The 26066-nt window shown below is 34.0% G+C and overlaps 2 protein-coding genes across 2 annotated transcripts; both read left to right on the plus strand.

Annotated features, from left to right (window-relative positions):
* LOC145317735 (queuine tRNA-ribosyltransferase accessory subunit 2) lies at window positions 1-4075 on the plus strand. Its single transcript, XM_080158958.1, has 6 exons — window positions 1-222; window positions 464-506; window positions 636-759; window positions 1259-1376; window positions 2640-2773; window positions 3358-4075. Exons 1-6 carry the CDS (start codon window positions 1-3, stop codon window positions 3932-3934), a joined length of 1218 nt encoding a protein of 405 aa, XP_080015084.1. The 3' UTR covers window positions 3935-4075.
* LOC145317729 (uncharacterized) lies at window positions 4070-26028 on the plus strand. Its single transcript, XM_080158949.1, has 20 exons — window positions 4070-4202; window positions 5473-5523; window positions 6124-6310; window positions 7796-7947; window positions 8618-8803; window positions 9169-9238; window positions 12237-12339; window positions 12813-12930; window positions 13481-13727; window positions 13927-14105; window positions 14588-14792; window positions 14920-14986; window positions 17540-17651; window positions 18026-18126; window positions 18504-18673; window positions 20875-21158; window positions 21493-22204; window positions 22582-22709; window positions 25074-25203; window positions 25681-26028. Exons 1-20 carry the CDS (start codon window positions 4101-4103, stop codon window positions 26007-26009), a joined length of 3633 nt encoding a protein of 1210 aa, XP_080015075.1. The 5' UTR covers window positions 4070-4100; the 3' UTR covers window positions 26010-26028.
* Window positions 26029-26066: the final 38 nt, after the last annotated feature.

A 26066-nucleotide genomic window follows, 5' to 3' on the forward strand; every position in this document is an offset into this window, starting at 1 on the left:
ATGAAGTTTATCATAGAGAATGTTGCCTTAAAAGCAGTTGCCAGCAGTAGCGGCCTGTCCAGTGCTGCTAGAGCTGGTGTGCTTGAGGTGCGAAGCAGCCGGCCGCTTATAGAAACTCCGGGGCCGTTGTTAGGCAGTCGTGGGGGAGCAGTTCCACATTTAACAAATGAAACCTTACAGTTCTTGGATATAGCCAACAGTAGCATACTGCTACCTTTTCAGGTAAACAACATTTTACATCTGCAAGGACTAGGGAATGGGATTCAGACAAACAGTTCTGTTTTACGCCAATTCTACGCCAACAAAATGATTTATTTTCGGCAATATGAAATGGAGGTAATTGGCTGAATCACAGCCCCAGCATATTTGAACCATTAAGTGCTTTGTTAATGAATGATTTATTCAAATATGTCAACAAAATATCTAATATGTTTAATAATTTTTAAGACATAATTTTTTTTAGCACCATTCAAAGCAAACAGAAGTAATGAAGTCATTTAAGAAAGGTAAATTGTTTAAATAATCTATGGTGGGGATTAAATAAGTTTTGTTTAGTTATACAAATAAATAATACTTTTTCATAAATTTCCATTTAACCTTAACCCGACATGAAACTTAACCCATCTTTTACAAAGGACTTGGTGCCTTTGTTGGAGAGGCAGACCGTGTGAGCGTGGTAAGCGTACAGGATCCAGGTGTAGAGACTCCTACAGGGTATAATCAGAACAAGGCCATCTCTGTCTGGGGAGGAAAGAATAGGTAACCATTGCAGGGATCTAAGGGATAAGGCAATGACCGATAAATTGGATGTACATACCCATTGATCATACACAAAATTACTCCTTCTGTAGATTATAAATAGTGGTTTAAACGTATGGACACTCAACTAAATGGGGACTAGTGTAATAAACAGCTTAATGTTCCCTTCCTCCCTGTAACCATTGACAAATAGTTTCATCAAGGTTCGTATATAGTACTTTTCAAATATTTCTCTTTTTCAATATTGATTCATCGGAGGATTAGACATAATGTTAAAAGCGAAGCATCTCCAAAATAAAAAATCTTAAACTTGAGAACTTATTATATTTTAAATAGAATGCAACAGATTTACACTGCACTGAATTTATATTCAAACTTGAATCTAGATGGTATTATATCTGAAAAGCGTTGACACTGTATTTGTTAATATTCATTTGTCTGACATGTTATTGAGCTACGCTTTCATAGAATATGTCACATCCTTGTTTTTATTGTTTAGGAATATAGTAGATGTAGAGCAGTACAAGGAGTTTGTATTGGCTGCCAAACCTGATCTTGTTGTGGCACTCTGTGATGGTGACACCCCACCAGAATCTGCAACAAAGAGAATCAATAAGGTAAAACTAAGTTAGTATTGGCTGCCAAACCTGATCTTGTTGTGGCACTCTGTGATGGTGACACCCTACCAGAATCTGCAACAAAAAGAATCAATAAGGTAATACTAAGTTTGTGTTGATGGCCAAACCTGATCTAGTTGTGGCACTCTGTGATGGTGACACCCCACCAGAATCTGCAACAAAGAGAATCAATAAGGTAATACTAAGTTTGTGTTGGTGGCCAAACCTGATCTAGTTGTGGCACTCTGTGATGGTGACACCCCACCAGAATCTGCTACGAAAAGGATCAATAAGGTAATACTAAGTTTGTGTTGGCTGCCAAACCTGATCTTGTTGTGGCACTCTGTGATGGTGACACCCCACCAGAATCTGCCACTAAAAGAATCAATAAGGTAAAACTAAGTTTGTGTTGGCTGCCAAACCTGATCTTGTTGTGGCACTCTGTGATGGTGACACCCCACCAGAATCTGCAACAAAAAGAATCAATAAGGTAATACTAAGTTTGTGTTGATGGCCAAACCTGATCTAGTTGTGGCACTCTGTGATGGTGACACCCCACCAGAATCTGCAACAAAGAGAATCAATAAGGTAATACTAAGTTTGTGTTGGTGGCCAAACCTGATCTAGTTGTGGCACTCTGTGATGGTGACACCCCACCAGAATCTGCAGCAAAGAGAATCAATAAGGTAAAACTAAGTTAGTATTGGCTGCAAAACCTGATCTTGTTGTGGCACTCTGTGATGGTGACACCCCACCAGAATCTGCAACAAAAGAATCAATAAGGTAATACTAAGTTTGTGTTGATGGCCAAACCTGATCTAGTTGTGGCACTCTGTGATGGTGACACCCCACCAGAATCTGCAACAAAGAGAATCAATAAGGTAATACTAAGTTTGTGTTGGTGGCCAAACCTGATCTAGTTGTGGCACTCTGTGATGGTGACACCCCACCAGAATCTGCTACGAAAAGGATCAATAAGGTAATACTAAGTGGGTTTGGTTTTAAAAAAGTTTTTCTGGATCAAATGGAAAATTTAAATTTGAAAGAGGGTGGTTTTCGCAACTTTTCAGACCAATCAAGAAATTAATGTGTGTTAATTGTAATCAGTGGAATGAAGATTGTCCCCTTTCTGAACTTAGCTTAACCTACTGAATTGGCTGAATTCTGGTTTTACGGAAATAAATCTCATAGTTCAAGGTCTCTAGTGCTACATATGAGCATGATATTTGAAGTAAGATAAAAACAACTTAACAAATATTTTAGGCTGCTAAGAAAACAGTCGAGTTCCTTGATGAATTTCTGGAGGTAAAGACAGAATTACCTGATATGGCAGTTATTGGGGCCATCGAGGGTGGTAGGGACTCACAAATTAGAAAGGTTTCTGCAATTGAAACAAGGTAAAAAAGAATCCATTTTTAAATAAGGGGGGGGGGAGTTTTGACACATTTGCGTAAACCTGGCACCTAGGCTTTATCTTTGGACTGAGAGGATAGGTTATTAATGATAAAATCATTCTTATATGATGAAAAAAAAAGTTACAGGTCAACTTATAAAACAAAATATGCATCTTTTTAAATATTATTCACATATTTGAAGAAAAAAGACGCATAGTTTGTTTTATAAGTTGATTTGTAACTTTAAAAAAAAAAAAAATCATTTTTACCTGTACAGAGACCACCTGGAGGCCTATCCAAAAAATCTTAAAACTTCGTGAAATTCATCATATAAGAATGATTTTATCATTAATAACCTATCCTCTCAGTCCAAAGATAAAGCCTAGGTGCCAGGTTTACGCAAATGTGTCAAAACTTCTTCCCCATATTCAAAAGTTCAAAATAAGCTTTTCGCTTTTGGTTTAAGATTGGGAGGTCTCCAACCATGTATATATTGTCAAGTTCAAGTACAAGTCCATTGTACATTTTTATTTTTTGACCTTTTTTATGTTTACAAACAAAATTAACCGATATTTTTTTTATTCTAGCAAGCGTAATGTGGATGGATTTCTGTTGGATGGTTTCCACTGTAACGGTCCTTCCGCCGCCAATATTCAATGGGAAGAGATCAAAGAATCTTTTCTAGAAACAATATTCCACCTTCCCGGCGATAAGCCCCGCTTCTACTTTGGTCCCGCGCCCCCTGATCTTGTTATTGAGCTTGTAGCCGCCGGAGTTGATATTTTTGATACTTCATATCCTAGCCTAGTCACGGAGCGTGAGGCATACCTGGTTTTTAACAACAAGTTTATCAAAGATTCCAACATTGATGATGTAATAGAAATAAATATCAATGAAGCGCGCGCCAAATATGAAGAAAATTTTGACAATGATGAGCTACGTCTTGCCCAGAGGCCGCTGGTGGAAGGTTGTTCGTGCTACACCTGCCGGAACTTCACCATTGCTTACCTGCTCCATCTGGTCAAGGTCAGGGAGATGTTGGGCAAGGTGTTGCTCAGCTTACACAACCTCCATCACTACTACACATTCTTCCAGGCTATCAGGCAGGCTGTTCTCATGGATCAGCTGCATTTGTTCAAGAAACAATTCTTCAAAGCAAGTTGATGTGATTGATATTTAAACTTATTTAATTTTGCATTAATAATAATCCTATGAAATCTGTGATATTTTTTTTTATTCTTTGTTGAAAAAAATAGAACTTTAATGAAATCATGTTTTTTTTATTGTTTATATAATGATTTCAGATTTTTTTTCGAATGTTTAGATAAAAATGGATTTGGTTAGTTATGAGCAGCTTCTAGATGAGTTTCCTTGTGTTAATTATGGAGAAATTTCTCTGCAGACTTTACATCATGATAATATCAAAATTATTAGGAATCATTTGAAATTAATTCATGTCGAATATTGCGCAAGCGAATGGATATTACTCGAATTTCTCAGTTGAATACATCACGCAACTTCCCCTGGTTGTGTAAGAAGGGGATTATTGAGTAAGTTCACTCACCTCCTTTACTTAATCCCCTCCCCTCCTATTGGATAGAGGAACTGGCCAAAAGATGAGGTCCATGTTAGCAAGCTAAATAGACGACAATTTTTCCCCTGTCATAATATCCACGTATATTTTATATCCATTGTAAGTAAACATAACAAGAAACATTGATCAAACTTGTCTATTAACTTTAATATAGTCGATTGTGGCCTTGGGTATTTCAGCATCTAATATTTTTAAAACTATTGAAAACTAGCAGACATAGGAAACAACGGCATACTAGTTAAGACAAGAGATATCTTAAGGGATAAGACAATGGACGATAAATTGATGTACATCCCCTATGAAGAACTAAATTGCCTCTTTTGTAGATTAAAGTTAAGTTTTGAAACCTACAATCAAGGGTTTAACCAACGAATATGAAACCTTGGATATAAGTCCTAACGTACCATATTAATTTACAATTAAATACACCCTTTTTGAGTAAGAACAAAAGGATCTTTTGGGCAGAGCTTTTAATCTTAGTGTTTCTGAACAAGTCCTTGTTTATGTTCTGAAAATGCATATAGGATATACTTGAATATATTCACGGGGGAAAATTTGCCTTCAATTTAGCTTGCCACTGTGGACGTCATTAATTGGTCAATTTATTCATTCAGTAGGAGGGGAATAGAGCAGGAGCGTCCAAGCTTTTTTATTTAGGGGGGGGGGTAAAGTTTTGGGGGTGCCATTTTAGGGGGGTAATCTTTATATCATATAGGCATTTTTTTTTAGGGGGGGGGGTAAAAATTGAAAATCCTAATTCATTTGGGGGGGGGGGTGTAATCACCCCTTCCCCCCCCCCACCCCCTTGGACGTCTATGGAATGGGGGTTTCGTATTTTAGCCAGCTGCGAGTATTACTTTATAAGAGTACATTAAAATCTGGTGTAAGATCCCAGTAATAATGTACCGATTATGAAATTACACCAAAAAGATATTTTATATTAAATGTTATTCACACTCCCATAAGAATATGTTCCGATTAGAATGTTATAGGTAAAAATTGAGTATATTATATTTCTAGACGTATCTTCACTAAAGAGAAAATTTTTAGGAATCCTTCCAATCTTAAATCTTATAGATAAGCAAGTTTCAAATGAGTTTTAATTGTCAGTCATAGCCTAAATTTCTCTGCACTAATACCTGAACTTATCAATTGGAAGGTACAAGTTTTCATTTATTCAGCAGCAAAGCTACTTTACAGTCATTGGCTTGAAGGCCTGTATAACCTGTTATACGTTCCTTCATTCTATTTTATAAATTGGAAGGGGTTTTTGTCTGAAGCTTAGGTTTTCATCAACTATTGAACTGATGGAGTTCTTCTAACTAGGAAAGCTTTACAAAGGCTTGAGGATGGTTTAAGGCTATTTTATATTTAAAAGCCTTTGGATAGTTTTAGGCTAGTCACCCCCTTCCTTTCTTTTTGAAAATAGAGCTCTAGTTGCTAGAGGGCGCATTTAACCATGTTCCAAAGACACACCGTTTCTCCATTTTTTGTGTTATGTGATTTTCTATGTATCCTATTTCTTTTTCAACGTAAAATAGACACGAAAGCCTTACTGAAAGAAAGACAAAACCTACTGCTATAAAAGTTATAATACATACAAGCGGCATGAAAATTACAAGTAATTTAGTTATTTTTTAAAATCTCTTCTATGCAATCTTTTTTAACCTAAAGCGAGAAGTAAAACATTAATAAAATTCGAATAATTTTAGACTGAAAAAGTACCTACTTTAAAAAATGTAAATATATTTTTTTCTAGAACCAAGACTTAGAATCTTTGATAAACTGGGTGAATCTGAAGATAAAGCTTTCCAAAGAATTTTCCAACTTTGAACTGACAGATGTATTGGAGTCTCTGTTGTTGCAGAGCCTGTCCATAGCTGTCGGTCAGCGTAACGTTGCTGGACTCCATAGGCTGGGACAAATCATGAACCTGCTCACCAGCAAGGGACCAGTTCTTAAATCTGTAAACAAATTTTGACTTTAAGTAAAGAACATATTATTAATTTTTTTCCAAGTATGGCTCAGCAACCGATTAATATACTATAAATTTGAACCGGTTTTCTTCCATACTTAAAAATCATTTATAGCATCGTATTTTAGACAATATTTAATACCATTTTTCTTAGCCTGGGCCTTTGGGCCCTTGGGGCTTTGAAATCTGGTTTTAATCATATATATTTTTATGTTAATATCCGCGGAGCTGTCTATAATACGATGGGATAATCAATTTTTTTTTCTGGTGGATCACCCATAAACCTACTCCCGGTCCCTCCTCAAGTTAAAAAAAAATAGCATAGTCCATGTGTATAAAAAAATAAAACCAATTGTGCGGGGCGTCAAACTTAAGGAGATTCCTTAATCCAATCTTAAAAAGGTATAACGATATTTTACGTTTTTACAAGTATAAGTTGGTTACTAGAGAATTTTTTGAGAATAAGGAAAAAACAAAGTTTAAGCAGAGATGGTAAAAAAACAGGTTTTTTAAAAAAAGAACAAACCAGTTTGTTTTTTTTTGGTTTAAAACGTTTTTTTTTGTTTTTTTTTAATAATGTCCAAATTATAGGCATGCTCCCCCCTCTTTTTTCACCCCTCCCCTTTTTCTCATCTCCCAATACGGGGGGTGCCCAAAAGGACCCGATAAATGGCAGCCCAAAACCGCCCGCCCAAAAGCACCCGCCTGATTTGACAACCCTGGCTGATACAGTAATTTAGGTTTTTGACACTTATTTACTGTATTATTTACATTATAAAAAGATATAACTGGAAAATAGGCCTTTGTGTAAATATTTTTTTTAAAAACCATCCCAACCTTGGTTTTTTTTTTAAAGCTTGTTTTTTTTGGTTTCAACCACTTGGTTTAAACCAAGTGGTTTTTTTAATGCCAACTCTAAGTTTAAGTCATAAGGAAAAAGGATAAGAGGATGAATACTCACCCCTTTTTCATGGTAAAATACTACTTCCCCATCCCTAAATTTAGAAGCAGACGAAAATCAAAAGCCGCCCAGGGCTTTTTGTAAGTAAATCATAAATAATAATGTGAATAAAAAGAAAAGCGATATTTAGCAATCAGAATCAGCTGAATATTCATTATGAAAAAAATTTCCCCCTTTTTAGAAATAGAAGGATTCATCTTTCATGAACAAATTTTTTTAAATAAAAATAAAATTCTATGTAAATTTTAATTAAAACATTAAAACGAAAATATCTAATCTAATATTCTTGCCCTAAATATGGAAATAGTAAAAAGTAAAAAAATATTTTTTTTAATAATTTTTAATCCTCCCATTTGAAAAGTAGTGGAATAGCAATAAATTTTAGCGCGGCAACAGCGCTGAGTAGGCCTCTAGGCTCACTGCCTATTTTCGTCTTCTAGTTGCTTTGATTCCTCTCTTTTATTTTTTTCTCTATGGTTTAAGTGTTGGTTCTATAGGGGTATCTTGAGAACAACGACCCTGAACAGCTGTTCATGTCTGGCCCAGAGTTTGATATTTCCCTGGAGAGTCCAGAGGTAGCTGTGGCTCTGCATCAGGCTGATATTCTTCCACTTGGAGTTCAACTTGATCTTACCTGGAAAGAACAGGTCTCTTAAGCTCTATTTTAGAATTAAAACTCTTCAAAATTTATTCCTTTATTAATACGAGGCGGAGTGGTAGTGAATAGGGTTAAGACAATGACCGATAATTTTTTTATATCCCCAATTATGATACACAAAATTACCCCTTCTGTAGATTACAAATAGGGGCTAAAATGCTAGACCACTTAAATTCATGAACTAACGAATCAAAATACAATGAAAGTCTCCAAAGTTGTTAAGTCAACGAAAAAGGAAACGTTATTATAAAACTTTAGGGACTTATATTGTAAGAAGCAAAGAAAAAGCCTCCCTTCCTGATGAGAAGTATCTGTACATTTTTTAACTTTCACAATGTACGTAGTTTAAAGATGCATATTATTGATAAATAAGCCCTACAGTTTTAGTTCTTCGATTGTAATGAATTTGTTATTACTTGGATCTTACACCAGATTATCATGTACTCGAATAAAGTGAAACTTGTAGTGGGCTAAAATAACGTTCCCCCTCAACCCCCTTTATTACCCCATCCCCTCCTGACCAATAAGTGACAGGGGTAAATAGCACCCCAAATTGACAACAATTTTTACCCCGACATAATATCAAAGCATATTTTGCATCCATTTCTATTGTACACAAATATACAGGATAATTTTTCTAAACTTTTTCTTATTTACAGGATACAAAAGTTCGAAGATTCCTGGTTGAGTTTGTAAAACGAATTTTAAAGCAAAGTAAAAAGCCTTGTGAGCCAAGAAAACAATCTGCAAATGGCAACACTGATATTACTGAAGTTGGTGAAGGCGGTGATATTGTTGCTGTACATAAACTTACTGAACTTCTGGTTATGATTGCTTTTAGCAAGGTAATGCAGTTTTTTTTGCTGGGGATATGCTCTATAACTAGGGTCAGTCTGTTTGTCAGTCTTTTTTAGATATGCAATACTTGAGATTTATTGGTTCAGTGATATTCCATTTGAAGAAAAATTTATAAGACCTTTAAGCAGAAACAAAATTTTTACAAATCATTCACTCCTCTCTCTTAAAGTATGGTCATTATAAGCTTGAATTAATTCGAAAAAGTATTTGGTAATTTTTTTTTTTTGGGGGGGGGAGGTTGCGATTCCTAGTAAAAACGACCTTTTTATCTTCCTCAAATATTATTTAGATATTTGTCGCTTTTTGGCTATACCTTATTCCTGGGTCAATATAAACTTTTTTTACTTAACAGAGTAGCAGTCATCAGCAACGTAAGAAGCGTGCCCATACCTTGCTGGAGAAAATGCTAACCAAAGTTTTAGGTGAGCTTTTTTAAATGTTATTCATAAATGTTGCAGAAGACAACAGGTATCTAAAGGGATAAGACAATGTCTTATAACTTGATGTTCATTCCCAATAATGATATACAAAGTTACTCCTTTTATAAGAACGTTTGGAAACTTAATTGGAAATGAACCAACCAATCAAAATTCAATAAAGTCCCCAAGTTTGTTAAGCCAACGAATAAGAAAAAGTTATAATAAAACTTGGGTGTAGTAGTGTATTAAACATTCCAATATCCCCGTCCTTCACTGAAAAGACATACCCTATATATAATACTAGCAGCTTCGCCCCTAGCCTCTGGGGGCTTTGACCCACGAGGTTTGATCAACCTAATTTTTCGTATTTTAGATTTAAAAGAAAAGTTTTTTTTTTAAATTTGAGGGGGAGATTTTTATTGAGGGGTGGGGGTAAGTCGACCCCACTATTTTAATTAAGGTTTTAAAAAGAATTTTTTTTGGGGGGGGTTGGGGGTGTCCCATCCCCCAATAAAATGGTTATAAACCTTCCCGGGACCTATTAGAAGCTACCCTGTTAAGGAGAACCCGATCGGTTCAGCGGTTAGAGAGATCCTTCGTTACAAACAAACAGACAGACAGACAGACATCGTTCTACTTTGTATTATAGTTGTACTAAAGTAGCTGGAAGTTTAAAACATCGTGTTACTTTGAAATAATTATAAAAATGCCAATAGAAATTAAATGAAAGCTTAACATTTAATCAAAAACAAAACCTTGCACCGGTGTCCTGGATAGGAAACAGGTTTTTTTGACATACGTCTCACAAGACCTATGTAGCCATGACTGGGAGACAATGACGGTTCAGTACATGACTTTTGTTAAATCACAGCTGATCATTTTTGTGGATTTTTTTGAAAATTACTTTTATAACCAAATTTTCATAGTTTTTCCCAAAAAAATCTCAATTTTCTCACATTTGCAGCTTAGTTAGCCTAAATTTACGCAAAAAAAGTATAGTAAATACAGCTGAACCTAAGGACTGTGTTATCATCAATAACAAAATCTTTAAGAATCAATTAAATTATCTAAGATTTGTAGTCTTGAAGTAAAATCAGAGTTATTTGAAGTTAATATTTGAATTGATGACTAAACAGCTTATGTTATTATCTTTAAAAAAATATTTCATGTTCCTGTTGCATGCCTCATGACATATTATATTGTTAAAACATAGTTTCTGGCTGTGAAAAGACCTCTCTCTGAGGTTCCACTAATTAAGTTAATACAAACAACATCAAAACAATATCTGCTTGGGGTATAACATGTCCATAACCAAAGTTGCCATGTTCAAAGTCCTATAATACCACATATACAAGGCTACAATTGAATATACAACCAGTCCCTGGTTTAAAAGAGCTTGCAGAAGGTTAATATAGCTGGTCTTAATTGAGTCTCTGCCCTTTGTACACACTGTCTTTTAACACTGATTAAATGTCATAATGAGAACCATGGTAGATACTCTTGTTCTTTGAAGCAAGAGAGTTTTAAGTGGTTCAAACTGTGTTATTTAGATTAAGTAATAGTCATAACAAGGTTTTCATAGGTGAACCTACAGAATGATTATAGATACATATTGGATTCTAAGCTGGATGGATAATTTGTAAGTTAGTGTATTCAAACATTGTGTTGATATGACTCCTGAATGTAAGAGCAGCTAAATGACAGAAAAGCACTTGGCTTGTAGCTTGAAGAAAATGATAGTAGCTCATGACTAGAGTAAATGTGAATGCTGGTCTCATGATCATAACTGGATCTCATTTAAGTGTGGGTTTCAATGGTGACTTTAAAACCCAATTTGAAAATAAAACACAGGCAAGTTTTCTGTCCTAAGCAGATCAATACTACCCTTCCTAAAAGCTACCAGTAGTAAAGGGACCTAGGAAGATGTTAAACAGGAAGACCACAATATAGGATTGACAAAGCAAGAATAAAGGGCAGTTTGTCTATCAAATGGTGTTAGATTTGGAATCATAGACCGCCTAATTTTAGCATATCAATCAGCAGAGTAGGCGGAAACCATGTTGAATTTCTGAGTAATAGAGAATGAGAGGACAGGAGCTCTTAGCTGAAGTAACTAAGGCAAGGGAGTCTTAAAGACCATGTAGCTAGATGCATGGCAGTCTAGGCTATCACCCATGGAAAGGTCTCTCATGACAGTAGCTGGTTCATAGGAAACCAAAGAAAGTAAAAAGTAAGAATACTTGAAATTTTATTCTGAATCTTGAGGTATTCCCTTCATATGGCAAAAGTAAGCCACAAGTTCAATAACAAAGAAGTACCAGAACGGGAAGTTGAAAAGAACTTTGAAGAATGAGTCAAAAGTGTGTGAAATTGATGATTAGCAAACAAGGTCAGAATTCTAAACTAACTTCCATCAAGATTTAAAGGCTGGGTGAACCATGTCAGCCAGCTAGAATAGAAGTCTAGCTATACCAGGGTGGAGAGAGGTACACTGTTTAGGTGATGGTATTATGAGGTATACTTGTGAAAGTTGAAGGACAGGGACGGTAACTTCAATTTCTTGAAACATTGATCAAGAAGTTTAACAGCTGGATTGATAGGAGAGAAAGTTTTTGTAAAAGAAATTTGAGGGCTAAAACATTATGTTGCTTGTCAAAGGCAAGGTCAGATAGATTGAATCATATTGAAGCCAGGTTAAAGCCTATGGAGGCCAGAAGCAGTTCTGACGAGCAAATTTATTGTTGAACATTAATGAAAAATAATGAACTCTTACTCAATTTCTGACTACAAATCTTATTCCATTGATTGTTATAGGTGAAATCCCAATCTTCAGTACAGCTGTTACTTATTATACTTTTCTTGCGTAAATTTAGGCTAACTAAGCAGCAAATGTGAGAAAATTGAGATTTTTTTTGATTTACTTAAATAATACTAATAAGTTTTAAAATAAAATGAAATAGATTAAAATAAAATAAGTTTTTTCATAAATGTTTATATTTAGACATGACTATGAAAGGTGAAGTAAAAGAAATTGATTTGAGTTGGATGGGGGCCTTACAACTTCCTGAATCCCAGGCTAAACAATGGAAACTTTTCATTCTGAGGTCGGTATTGATCATAACTTGACTTGTGTTTTCTCACAAAGTGCTTGTCGAGCACTTCCCCCCCCCCTTAAGTAAATAAAAAGGAGGGGTTACCTAACCCCTTTGTGCCTACACCTGTAGTGTCCTAGCCCTGCGGGGCTACTCAGTACCAAATGTAACCTAAACTGACATAAAGTAATAAACTGAATCTATCCCCCGCCCCCACCTTATTTTTTTCAATAAGGCACTAACTTTAATAGAAAACGCCCTACTGATTATACTTAAAAATCTACATAAAATATAGTTTAATATCAAATATTTTTGGAAACAGGATAAAAACGTTATGATTGAACCATTTCTTAATATTATTTCTTTTTTTTAACACATCGATGCTTTTATTTGCAATCTTTTATCTTAATTTTACTATCATCAAATGCTTTCTATTGCTATTAATTTTTTATGGTTTTGTACCTAACTGTTAAGTTAATTTCTAGCTACGCTGTTCGTCACGAGTATGAATGTAACCCCCAAGAATTGACGTCACTTCTTGAAACCCACCAGACACTACATACCAACACTAAAGAAAGTGTGGGTATGGCCAGTCTGTTCCAGGTATAAATCAGGTTACCTTAATGAATATAGGATATACGTAAATATATTGACATGAGAAAATTTGTCGTCAATTTCACTTGTTTCTTTACATCATTTATTGATCAGTTCGTTATTCCAGTAGGAGGGGAGGGAATGGGGAGTATCGCTATTTTAGCCAGCTGCGAGTATTATTTTCTCAAAGTACATGAAAATGTAGTTAACATCCAAGTAATAATGTATCGATTGTTACCTTGCTTATCATCCTTTTTTGAGATTTATGGCTTATAGACACTCAGGTATCTAAAGGGATAAGACAATGGGCGATAAATTGATGTAAATCCCCGACGATGAGAAACAAAATTAAATATTGGGCGAAAGACACTTTTAGTTTTTAATATTAAATAAAAATCCTACCTACCTACTTAATGTTTTTTACTCAACCATTGAGCGATCACGTTTCTTAAAAGTTTGGGTACCAGCATATTTTTCAGTCCAATTTTACCTCCCTCCTTACTGATAGAAATAAGAGAAATCTTTAAACTTATTATATAAAAATATTTTCAAAACTCAGGGTATCTTTGAAGACAATCTTCTGGATCCTGACGAAGTTTCCAGTCTTGTGGAGCGTGTCCTCCGGCGGTCAGAAGTCAATTGGGCAACCTTGTTGACTATGATTACAGTGTCCTTGCGCACCAGCAGCAGGACGGGTAGTACTGCCAGGTCCAGTTCCGGTGGGTTGGCCGCTCAGCTGGATGATGTTGTTGTGAAAATTTTGAGGGAAGCCGTGGCTAATCAGAACAAGGATGGGTTACTTGCAGGTTAGGGAGAATAATTTTATTATATTAAAAACTGAAAAAAGCTAGAATACACCTACGTGGATATTATGACGGGGGGAAAATTGTCATCAATTTAGTTTCCTAACATGGAACTCGTTTATTGGCCAATTCGTTCATTAGTTCATTAGAGAACATGAAAATCTGGTTTAAGATCTAAGCAATAATAAATCTATTTTACTAGGATTATTAGTTGCCAGGCACGTCAGCTTGGAAGAGGCCACATCCTCGTATGGTGCTTGGTTCAATAATAAATTCTGTGCCAGCTCATCAGCTGCTTCAAATACAAATGAATCTTCTCAAGAAGGAGTTGTTATCAGAAATATTACTGATGTCGAGTTTATTCTTGATCAATTAATACAGGTATAAGTTATGTTTTTTATCATACCAAAAATAAGCCAAAATTAGGTATAAACACATAATGTAATTTAGGTATAAATAGGTGTTTAGAGCAAATAAAAGGTCAACTTTTTCAGAAAATAATAAGTTTGTCTTAAATGATTTATATTTGCGTAATTTAGAGAGAAAAAAATGGCGGGATATACCGGTTTTCGGCGGCAGCGGCGGTTTTGCCGTCGTCTCTTCACAGTTCTATATTGTACCATATTAGAGCAACTACTATACAAAATTTTGAGTTCTACTCTTAAAAATCTTAAAACTCACACATATACGGAATTCTGCGAAAGTTACCTCCCCCCTATTTTTATTTATCAATCAAATTCTTTTTGTAAAATCTCTCAGGTATATGATTATATCTAAATCTAAGGGCTAGTGGGGTAAAAAACTAAAATTATACAGTCTCTTTCTTTTATGAAATATATCAGATCTTTTTATGATTTTACCAGATTGTTCCAACAGAACCAGAATACGCTCTGCGCGCACAGCTGACGTCACAACAGCTGAAAAACGTGTGCACAAGTCACGCGGCAAAGACCAAGCTGGAGACATATCGACAGCTGACGCGTACACACCTGCTTGACTTGACCAATCAGAAGTCTGGAGGAGATGCTGTTAATGAGTTGAATGCTAATGTTCTTACTACTGCTAAAGGTTTCATAGACTTTTTTTTTCAAAACTAAACTTCTTTTATCATCTTTTAATTTAAATCAACTAAAACTTACGTAGAAAAATGCAAAATAAAGAAAAATATGAAAATAAACAATATAAATTATTTTAGAATTAATTTTGGATTGGGAGAAAAGTAAGAAAATTCCTGCCAAAATAATCGAAGCATCCATGTTTAAGTAAGTTTTCTCTAATACTAGGACTGAACCTATACCAGGGGAGGGAGGGGGGGGACGTATGCAAAATTCTTTACCCACTTAATATTCACATTTACATATTTACTGTTATAGGACCTTCCAGACAAATGAACGGACAGACATCACATTGTTGCTATAGAACAACCTCAAAATATTAGGTATAAGTCCTGTAAGGACTGAACCTATACCAGGGGAGGGGGGGGGGGGCGTATACATACTCCCTTACACACCTAATGTTTGCTTATAATTAAATTTTTGCTTAATAATTATTATTTAACATTTATATATTATTTACTGCTATAGGACAGACATCACATTGTTGTAGAGTAGCATTGATATTATATTATATTACAACATAATATTACACAGAAAGCAAGGGAACAAAAATATCTATCTTTTCAACTTTCTAGATTCTAGATAAATCAGATAAATCAGTAACAAAAGTAACTAGATGTTTTTTTTCAATCTTTCTAGGACAGTCATTCATTTTACTCTAATTATTATTTTTACTTATTTTTTCTTAAATTCTTCTTTATCAAATTTAACCTTAATTTAACTAATTAAATAAGTTCCCAGAAATTCTAGTTTAAAATGCATCAAATGGGATAGTTTACCGCTGGCTTCTTGTGGAGCAGCCTCGAAATTATATCGGAAGCTAGATTCGACTCGATTGTTATCGGCTGACAAAGAAGAAAAATATAGGATATCACTCAGAAACTGTCTATCAATATCAATGTCTATTAATCCCTATTATTTTTATCTTTACCGTCTGTTACTCAACTGTATAAGTGGGCGTGGTTTGGCGCGCCGAGCGCACAGGATCTTGGAGCAAAATTCCACGCATGCAGCAATCCTCTCCTCGAAGACAGGAGCGGCAGACTGCATGCGTCGCAACAAACTCAATCTGGACAGACAGCTAAGCCTGGTCTTAGCTGCCGCAGCGAGAAAATGTGCCCTCGGCCGCCAAATCACGTCTATATCAAATTTGTTCCTATAAATTCATATAAATTCATCTAAATAAAACATGAGAGAATCACTCTATCAAAGAACAATAACGTTAAACTGATGTGCCAAAGATTAAACAAGTTAATATCTTCTATTTTCATCCTTTAAAAATTTTTCTTTCAATTCATATTAACTTAATATTAAATTAATAAATAATCAATTATCTTCAATAATGGTGTGCAAACCAATCATACAATATCCTATCTTAACTTATCATATTTTAACTTAATAAGAATTTGATCGATAGAACTTTCTATTCCGGAACCCAATATTATTTTTTTTACTTTAAAAAACTCAACTCCTACACAAAATTAGTTGTTCTTACAAAATTCTTATTTGTATCATTTTTATTTATCTTTAGGCTTTATCTTTGGTCTTTTTCTTTCATTTCTTTTGTTTTTTTTATCTACTTTCTTAGGTACCTAGTCACGCCTCTCGTAACTAGGTATCCTTGTTATTGCAAAATTAAAACTTAACAATTAAAATATATTCTAATGTCATGTCGAACCCGGCGGATAGTAAATATTTGAATAATAAGTATTCTTAAGTGGTTATCATTCATTTATTCATTTATTTATTTTCTTAAACCATACAGGGATGTAAGGAATCTCAAGTAAACGGTTGGGAGGAGGATCAACTGGTTACCTATAGAATTGTGAGATTTTTTATCTCACGGGATTAAAAAAAAAAACTCAATTCAACATTTATCTAATCCAGGGAACTTTAGGACGGTGGAAGCCGCAGTTCAAGACGGGATTGGGAACGCGGTAAATTCCGCGGCACTGGTAACTTAATCGTACCGGTCTTACCCTGGATGAGCCCGTTTATTCTAAAGTGGAACATCTGTCATAATGGCACAAATAGCCTACCCAGTAATTATTATGTATCATGTATCGTAACAGTCACACCAACTGTCACATTTTATTATATAGCTAAGTTGCGACTTGGTAAGCACCGCGAAAACCAGCGGTTCAACAACCTCAGCAGAGGTTAAGCCAACCACTCGCCGCTCAGCTGCTCAGTGTTCATAATTGTATTAAACATGTCAGCAAAAAAAAATATTATGTAGGTGAACAGAGAAGGAGTAGGTTCACTACAGCCCTGAGCTAAGGTCTAAAATTATAAATCATTTATTAAACTATCACCTGATAAAGTTATTATAATATATATGAAAGATTATAACTTTGCAACCTATTTCAGGAAGAAATCATTATTAAAATTATAAACATGCAATCTTTTTCAGGAAGAAATTATAGTAAACCATTGTAACCTTTATCAGTAACCCGCCCTAATTATATGCACCTTAAAGAAAATAAATTATTATTATTATTATTATTATTATAAAAATCACACCAAATTAAGAAACTTTCTTCAGTAGGTATGGCTTTGGAACCGATTAATATCCGCTGGATTAGAACCAGTTCTCAGCCATGCTAAAAAATCATGTTTAGCATCGTTTTACAGATGATTTTCCATGAGTATTAAGATACAAATCATAGATTAATAAGAATAAAAATGTTATTATTCTAGGGAGCCATTTTATCAAAGTCAGCTGTTGCCAGCTCTGATGATTTGTCCACTGGATGATAGATTGAGTAGTGTCCGACAACAACTCATTCAAGCACTCAACAGTCGTGGCAAGGTAGACTATTTTCATCATTGGACATATCCCCCCTCCCCCTCCCCTAATTTCAACTTTTATGATATTTTGCTTCAATACCTAGATATATTATTACTTGGTTTATTTTCATGTTCTCTAATAAAGTGAAATTTGCAGTGGGCTAAAAAAACGATTCCCCCATTTTACTCTCTTTACCTCATACCCTCCCTACTACTAGATGACCGTTCTGACCAATAGACGATTTCCATGTTAGAAATCTTATTTGACGACCATTTTTCCCCTGTTATAATATCCACGTTTATTCTACATCTATTGTTGATCCTATCCGAGAAGCAACATGATCTTTAAAAAAAAAGAATTAGAAAAAAGTATATGTGTTAATAAGGTATCTTTAGGTTGCTGGCCACATGTATAAAGAATTTATTTCTGGTGAACTGAAAAGCAAGTACACCCCGAGTGTACCAGCTATCCATGGTGGTGGCCAGGCTAATACCAGGTAATTTTATGGTTACTTTAAAATTCATAGCATTTCATAGCGAGATCATAAGGGAATACCTATTTAAAAAGTATATAGATAGTTTCTACCTTTTTCACAACTGCTTAAAGACTACTCGTCATTTGTATATTCCCAAGGACCCCTAAAAAAATGGTTTCCTAAAAGTTTATCTGTCTGCGTTAGTTGTTCTATGCAGAAATTGGATGTATACATGAAATTTGGCCATTTTCATCGCATTTTTTATAATTTTGTATGACTGTAAAGGGCAAGAAATACAAGTTTTTATAAAAAAAACTTATCTCGCCTATTCTATTTTCGATTCTACAATTTTATTATTCAATTACAATAAAAGGATTAATACCTATCATTTTTTTTAGCATTGCAAGTCTAGACTCAGTAAACGAAGTACTTGACATCCTGTGCAACCTGCCGCCAGATTTCCAGCCAGAAATAGATTCCAGCCTGAATAAGCTGAGGCTTATCCTTGTTAAACTTATGGCCCAACAGGAAAGTGAAAGTGCAAACCCGGATTCTTCGTATTCAAACGCCAGGAATGTTGGTTCATACTACTACATAGTTTTTAAAAGTGAAGCTTTTCTATAATTGGGGACCGTCCGTCCCTCCGGGACAGTTAGCCCTTTTCTTTAATTGAAACAGGTAGTACTGTCCTATCAATTTAAAACTTTGCATAATGATTGCTATAACAATAATGTATGATTTAAGAAGCGTAGCAACTATATAATCGTTACAAGAACGTCCATTCAAATATGCTGATTTTTAACTTTTTTTTGACAACTACTATTTGTCACGGTTGGACCCTCAGATGTCAAAACTTTATTTTAGTGTTTGGCCAAAATGACTTTGCAATTGTATCTGTAAGTACGTCTAATAACACCCTTTGCTATTTTTAAAATCCTAGAAAATTTTTTTGCAAGAAAATTGCATAAATTCGCAACCTTTTTTAGAACCACTACATAACTTGAGTTTTAAAACTTTTTATATAAAATCCTTTTTACAAAAAATATCAATAATTACTTAAAATTAAACCTGAAAGAAAAAAAATCTCATTACACGTGTTAATTTGCATGTTTTAGGTATTTTTTTAAGGAAAGTATAACTTCCACATTTTTGACAATAATTATATTTTTTAACATTTCAAAGTAAAATATAATAAAACTTAAACAATTTTTCTTGAATTATCAGTTGAAAATTTCATCAAACATGCAATTTAAGTGATGAAAATTTAATAAAATCATTTTTTGAATGTTTAGAATTACCAATTTTCTACATTTAAAACAAAATGTTAACAAAATTTAAAAACATTTTAACATATAACTTCAAAAATCAATAACATTTTATAAAAAGATGTTTCAAAAAATAAATCATTAAAAGGTATTAAAATGCATTTAAAATTACTTAAAATTAAAACGAGAACATCTTTTTACACTGTATTTTGTGTAATAGAGTTTAAATGACATGATTAGTGAATGAAATATTTCCTAAACTCATTAAGCCTTTTTGTGACTATATTAAAAATAATTTATTTTGTTTAATATTGTTTTTTTATTCAAATATTTGACAAAATTTTCCCTACGTCAATAAAATAAAGTCAGTTTTTACTGTTTCCAGGTTTTTCTTTATAATTATAACAATTAAATATAATATAAATCTTCATTATCTTTTTTTTTGAATTATCATACACATTAAAATGTAAAGTATAAGCTAGAATAGCACTTTTTTCAACGAATATTTTAATGACATTATATCAAAATAATTCCTCTTAAATATCACACAACATATGATTGGGAAGTATAGACATTTCTTGGAGGTATAATATTTACAAAAATACCATTAATTCTGTTTTTATCAGAAGTTAAAAAAATTGAACAATTCTAAAACAATGGTTGGCTGTCTAGATATTGAGTACACTAAGACTACGGCTCTGTTCTATTGAAATAACGTTGCAAAAAGAGGGGTTCTGAAAGTAATCTACCTAATTTTTTTTAAAGAACCAACAAGTTCTGTCAGTATCTTTTTTCTTGTAATCTAGCAGACAATCAAATCATAACACAATTTTCATGATAAAATATTCAGGTTTCTACTTCACATTTTAAAAAATATACTGATCAATAAAATGTTCAAAATTTTACTTTGTACTAATTGAAAAAATATGTTGAAATTCTTATTTTAAAGTTACATTTTTATCCCTGACAAAATCATAGACGACTTTTAAAGGCATCTTATCTAAACTTTTTGAAGAAAAACTTAAAAACGTTAATTAAGTATTTAAACTATTTTCTTCGATTTTTCTGAAGTTATTATCGCATTCTATGGGTTTTTTATTATCATTTACTTATATCGAAAGTGCCAAACATTGTACCCTAACTTATTCATTTAATAAAAAACCAACCGTGTTGTATGATATGATTAATCTTCTTATCTGATTTTTGGAATACTTATTCATAGACAACGAAGTACAATGTCATTAGCGAAGCAGCTCTTTAGCTAAGTCCTAAAATTTAATTATGCCCGCAAACATTATCCTGTTTTAAGTAGTTTTGCAACAAGTTTTGCTTATATTCTGCTTTTACAGTTCTGACAATATTCGTTTTTCCTACCGTTTCAGAGCTTCGCTTTTATGGATGGTGTCATTCTTGTTAATATAAAATCCCACCAAAAAATAATGAACAATATCCTGAAAATTTCATCAAAATATTATTCATACAAAAGCTTGAACAATAAATATTTCCAGAGGAGTGTTGTATTTGTCTACAATAGAATCCTACAAAACAATCCACAAAGACAGAGAAACAGCTGATATTCTACAGAGTATTGTGAGCAAAGCCTGTGACGTCATCAGTGCAACCACTAGTGAGGGTGTACGACATCAGCTGATTGATATTATTCTAGAGAATAGTGAATGTCGTCTTTATGTGGTGCATTGTCTTTTAGACAAGGATATGAAACTGGAAGATAATATGATTCCTATGTGTGCTGCGCTCCTTACTATGAATCCAGAAATAACATTACAGGTAATTCAATTCCTTCAAGAATTTAAATTAAAGACTCTACATAATGTCAGGACAAAAGTGATAGGACAATGTCCAATAGATAGATGTACATCCCCAATGATGATACACAAAATTACCCCTTTTTGTAGATTACAATTGTTGGTTGAAATGTTTGGATACTAAAATAAATAAATAAATGAAAGTTCCTAAGGGTGAAAAGGCAACGAATTAGAAAACATCATTATAAGACTTTGGGGATCAGTTTAAGAAACAGCCCAATGTCCCCTCCCTTCCCTTGACATAATTTGCCTATTGTAATCATTACCTAATTCTTAATTATTTTTGTTTTACATAGGATGGAAAAAGCATCAAGCTTGGAGATTTTCTAGTTTCTGAACATTACAGCTTAACCACAGTAGAATCATTGGAAAATCTTCACAAAGTTTATCAATCTATTAACTCAGAAATGAAACTCAACCGCAGAGCTGAAATAAAATGGCTGTGTGGACTGAGAGGAGCCATGGCACATGTTACAGCGGTCAAACTAGACCAACTCACAGCAGACCAAGCTAAGTTTGTAATATCCTGTCAGCTTATGCTAACAAATGATCCATTTAACAGTATTAAGAGAAACAAACTGTATAACAGGATTCTTAATATTTTATGTACCCTGGAATCATTAGAAGATGTTTTTGATTCGTGCCTGGAGCAAATATTCTGTGATACATCTGTACCTGACCAGATATCAATCCTTCTGGATAATCTATTTCAGATGGATAGAAAACTGCACCTGAAATTATCCGCAAAATACGCTGTACTGCCTACAAGAGTTACAACTAATTTACTAGTCCTGAAATCAATACTAACACCAGAAACGACTGACATCAACGATCACTACAGCAGTGAAGAAATTAAACATATTTATGACATTGCCGAAGGATGCAAAGATGATCAAAGTTTGTTGATTCCTTTGGAGGTGCTGGAACTGATGAATTCTTGTGGAGGTCTGGAGTCCTTGCGTCTGCCTGGGAAAATATGCTATAGCCTTGCTCATTATTTGGCTACAGGTACATATAGTAATTATTATTTATCGCATTGTATTATAGACAGGTTTACGCTAATATTAAAACGAAAAATTATAAGATTCGAACCAGTTTTGTTTTTTGGTAATATTCGCGGGAAATTGTTTGTAATATGATGTTATTTGTGATTTTTCAGTGTGTCAAAGTCACATTTTATACAATAACACTTCCTATAATTTAGGTTAGGTTAGGATAAGCAAGTTGAGTAGAGATTCTTAAAATAACTTAAATGAGCATATGCAATAAACTTGATACTGAATTCATCTTGCAAAAGGCATTTCTTATCGTCCCTAAACAAAATTTGATTTTTAAACAAAATTGATAAAACAATTAAGAATACAATAATATATTAAATTTTGTAGGACTTATCAATCTTAAAGAGACCAGTGATAAACTGGAAGAGGCGAAACTGATGTATTCATCAGTGTTTAGCTGGTATCAAGATAATCCAATCCAATCAACCTTCAACAATATACCTGGAGCCATTTGGGTATGTACATTTATTTGCTTTCTGGATAACCTATTAATGATTGACGGAGATGGGTTCTCAAAAAAGAATGCCGCGTTTTTTCGACATTGATTGATTGAACGAGGACGATATCGTTATACAGAGTATACAACTTAAGAATTCAAAATTTTAAAATTATTATTTTAGCCATTTGTACAATGTCTAATACAGCTCTAATAAGATGCATTAATTAATATGCAGCAAAAATGGATTGAAGATAATTTGTTTTTCTTCTATGAAGGCCGTACCAACAAAAGCGAATTATACAAATAGCTAAAATAATAATTTTCAATTTTGGATTCTTAAGTTGTATACTCTGTATAACAATATGGTCTTCGTTCAATAAATCAATGTCTAAAAAATGTCGAAAAAACGCGGCATTCTTTTTTGAGAACCCATCTCGGGTGATCCCAGGGATATCAGGGGATAAAATAATGTCCGATAAATTGATGTACAATTTAATTGTACATCCCCAATGATAATACACAAAATTACTCTTTCTGTAGATTGAAATTAGTGGCTGAAAGGTTTGCACAGTTCACTCGAAGCGACAGTAATAGAAAAAAAATTTCCTAGACATAAGGCCAACTGTTTCTAAAATGTCCCAATGAACATATAAATTTAGTATAAAAGACTTGAAATCTGAAAACGAGGCCTTTCTGAGAAAATTAGATTTGAAAATTTCAAGTTTAATTTTCACCCCCTAGGAGTTACCGCATAATCATGACAAGAAAAGCAAAGATTATTTATTTAAAATTTTGAACAACTTTGCTTTTATGAAGTCTTTCATAAAACCTCTATGTATATGATTTATTTAAGGCTGAATTTCCGTGACCTTAGCAAAGCAACTGATAAAAATGGCCATTAATTAACTCCCTTTAGGAGGGGTTTTATGAAGAACTTTATAAAAGCAAACTTATTCAAAATTTTAAATAAATAGTCTTTGCTTTTCTTGCCATGATTTGGCGGTAACTCCTAGGGGATGAAAATTGAACTTGAAATTTTCAAATCTAATTTTCTCAAAAAGGCCTCATTTTAAGATTTTCGTTTTTCCACTAAGGGGGGGGGGGGTAAAATGTGGTGACTCGGGCCACGACATACCAGCAATTTTATTTTGGGTGCTACTCCCTTAGTTTTAGAGATAATTGGATGAAATCTTTTGGGCTGGGTCACTAATTACCCCAACTATTGGTATCTTTCAAAAAAAACGGCGGCGGGACCGCCGCTCCCGCCGCCGTTTTCCGCCGCCACCAAAAAAAAAAAATTTTATTGCATTTCTCGCCGAATTAGGCAATTTGGAATCATTTGAGACCATGTTATTTTTTTCAAAAATTTTTCCCCTTACAAGCAACCCTGCGGGGGGACTATCAAGGTATATCTTAAATACAGTGCTACTTCTGTGCTTTTAAAGATATTGAAACAAAATCTTTTTAGGTTTGTAAGTTGGTAAGTAAAAAAAGTAAGTAACAAAATCTTTTTAGGTTGGTAAGTAAAAAATATTTAAATAAAAAATAACATGGTCCCAAATGATTTCAAATTGCCTAATTCGGCGAGAAATGCAATAAAAAAAATTTTTTTGGTGGCGGTGGCGGCGGAAAAGGGCGGCGGACGGCGGTCCCGCCGCCGTTTTCTTAATTCAAATATTTTTTACTTACCAACCTAAAAAGATTTTGTTTCAATATCTTTAAAAGCACAGGAGTAGCACTGTATTTAAGATATACCTTGATAAACGAGAATTTGAAAAAGTTGCTTGTTAGGGGAAAAATTTTTGAAAAAAAACATGGTCTCAAATGATTCCAAATTGCCTAATTCGGCGAGAAATGCAATAAAAAATGTTTTTTTTTGTGGCGGCGGAAAACGGCGGCGGGAGCGGCGGTCCCGCCGCCGTTTTTTTTGAAAGTTACCAATAGTTGGGGTAATTAGTGACCCAGCCCAAAAGATTTCATCCAATTATCTCTAAAACTAAGGGAGTAGCACCCAAAATAAAATTGCTGGTATGTCGTGGCCCGAGTCACCACATTTTACCCCCCCCCCCCCCTTTATATGTTCATAGGGACATTTTAGAAACAGTTGGCCTTATGTGTGGGAATTTTTTTTTCTCTTACTGTCGCTTCGAGTGAACTGTGTTTGGACACTCAATTTATTGAACCAACCAATCAAAATTCAATAAAAGTCCATAAAGTTGTTAAGACAACGAAAAAACAGTTGTATTAAAACTTTGGGGACTAGTGTAATAAACAGCCCATTGTCCCCTAACTCACTGGGGGTGTTCCGAAGGTCTTGTTTTGGTTAATTTCATTAGTATAAATGCTTAATGACATGATTTAACCTTGTTGTCATATTTAGATTGGTATGCTAAAGATGGGAGAACTTTATCTGAAGGGTGATGTGGACCTTCTAGAAACAAACTATCATGGACAAACACAACAGATATTCAACAAAATTAAATCTGTAACAGCTGACATCTCACAAGCAGGTTCCAGTTTTATTATTTATGAAGAATAGGTTAATTTTAAAATAGATTTTTGACAAAGAAACACTGCTTTTAAAGTCTTTTCTATAATGAAATAGTAAGATAATATGGTTAACAACACCCTTAGAATGCGAAGCCCAAAAATCATGGATGGAAAAACGGACAATGTGAGTTATAGAGCAGATGTTCATTGATCATAATTAAAAAATATTTATTTTAGAAAATCTCGAAACCTTTCAGATTTCTAAAATAATGTTATTATTTTTGTCGCATGACTAGCAGACCAACTTACAAAGTAAATAAATTATGTACTTGACCTTTGTCGGTAAATTGAATCTTCTTTAATAACATCAGCTGTCTATCATGAACAGTAGCTGAGAAAACCACTCTTCCCCCACTGCTCTACGTACTGACGGACAGACAGACAAATTTAAGTATTGAGTAGCTTCGCTACTAAGCAATAAAATAATATATTTTAAGATGCTGAGGAGCTGCTGAATGTTTGTAACAAGAACGAAAATGTGTCTTATCAGTTAATGAAAGCTGCCCAGGTCATGATGCTGAAGATTTTATTCAGTTGTTCCGTCCCCTGTCCTCTGTACCTGCTGATGCCCCTAGTTCCCGCCATGTCTCAACTACACGAGGCAAGTGTACTCTCCAGCATTGAGTGCGGCATTCTCTCGCGCACACTTATTCGAAAATTGGACACGTATCCTAGCCGAGAAGTTATTGATGCATTTAATAATCTTAAAAGTGACAAGCTTAATAATGAAATTGTTACTTTATTAAAACGCTTCTTTGATTTATAATAAAGATTTTTTTTATTTATTTATAGTTATTTAATATTTATAAAATATAGGTATAAC

The sequence above is a fragment of the Acartia tonsa genome, chromosome 4 (assembly GCF_053477335.1).
Source record: "Acartia tonsa isolate MP-2025a chromosome 4, ASM5347733v1, whole genome shotgun sequence".
Taxonomy (NCBI): domain Eukaryota; kingdom Metazoa; phylum Arthropoda; class Copepoda; order Calanoida; family Acartiidae; genus Acartia; species Acartia tonsa.

What these genes read in the sequence shown, in the direction of transcription:
- LOC145317735 (XM_080158958.1), top strand. Translation starts at nt 1, where the DNA reads ATGAAGTTTATCATAGAGAATGTTGCCTTAAAAGCAGTTGCCAGCAGT. An exon ending in GCATACTGCTACCTTTTCAG is followed by an intron (nt 223 to 463) that starts GTAAACAACATT and finishes AATTTTTTTTAG; the next exon opens with CACCATTCAAAGCAAACAGA. An exon ending in GTCTGGGGAGGAAAGAATAG is followed by an intron (nt 760 to 1,258) that starts GTAACCATTGCA and finishes TTTATTGTTTAG; the next exon opens with GAATATAGTAGATGTAGAGC.
- LOC145317729 (XM_080158949.1), top strand. Translation starts at nt 4,101, where the DNA reads ATGGATTTGGTTAGTTATGAGCAGCTTCTAGATGAGTTTCCTTGTGTT. An exon ending in CTGAACTTATCAATTGGAAG is followed by an intron (nt 5,524 to 6,123) that starts GTACAAGTTTTC and finishes ATTTTTTTCTAG; the next exon opens with AACCAAGACTTAGAATCTTT. An exon ending in AATGCTAACCAAAGTTTTAG is followed by an intron (nt 9,239 to 12,236) that starts GTGAGCTTTTTT and finishes GTTTATATTTAG; the next exon opens with ACATGACTATGAAAGGTGAA.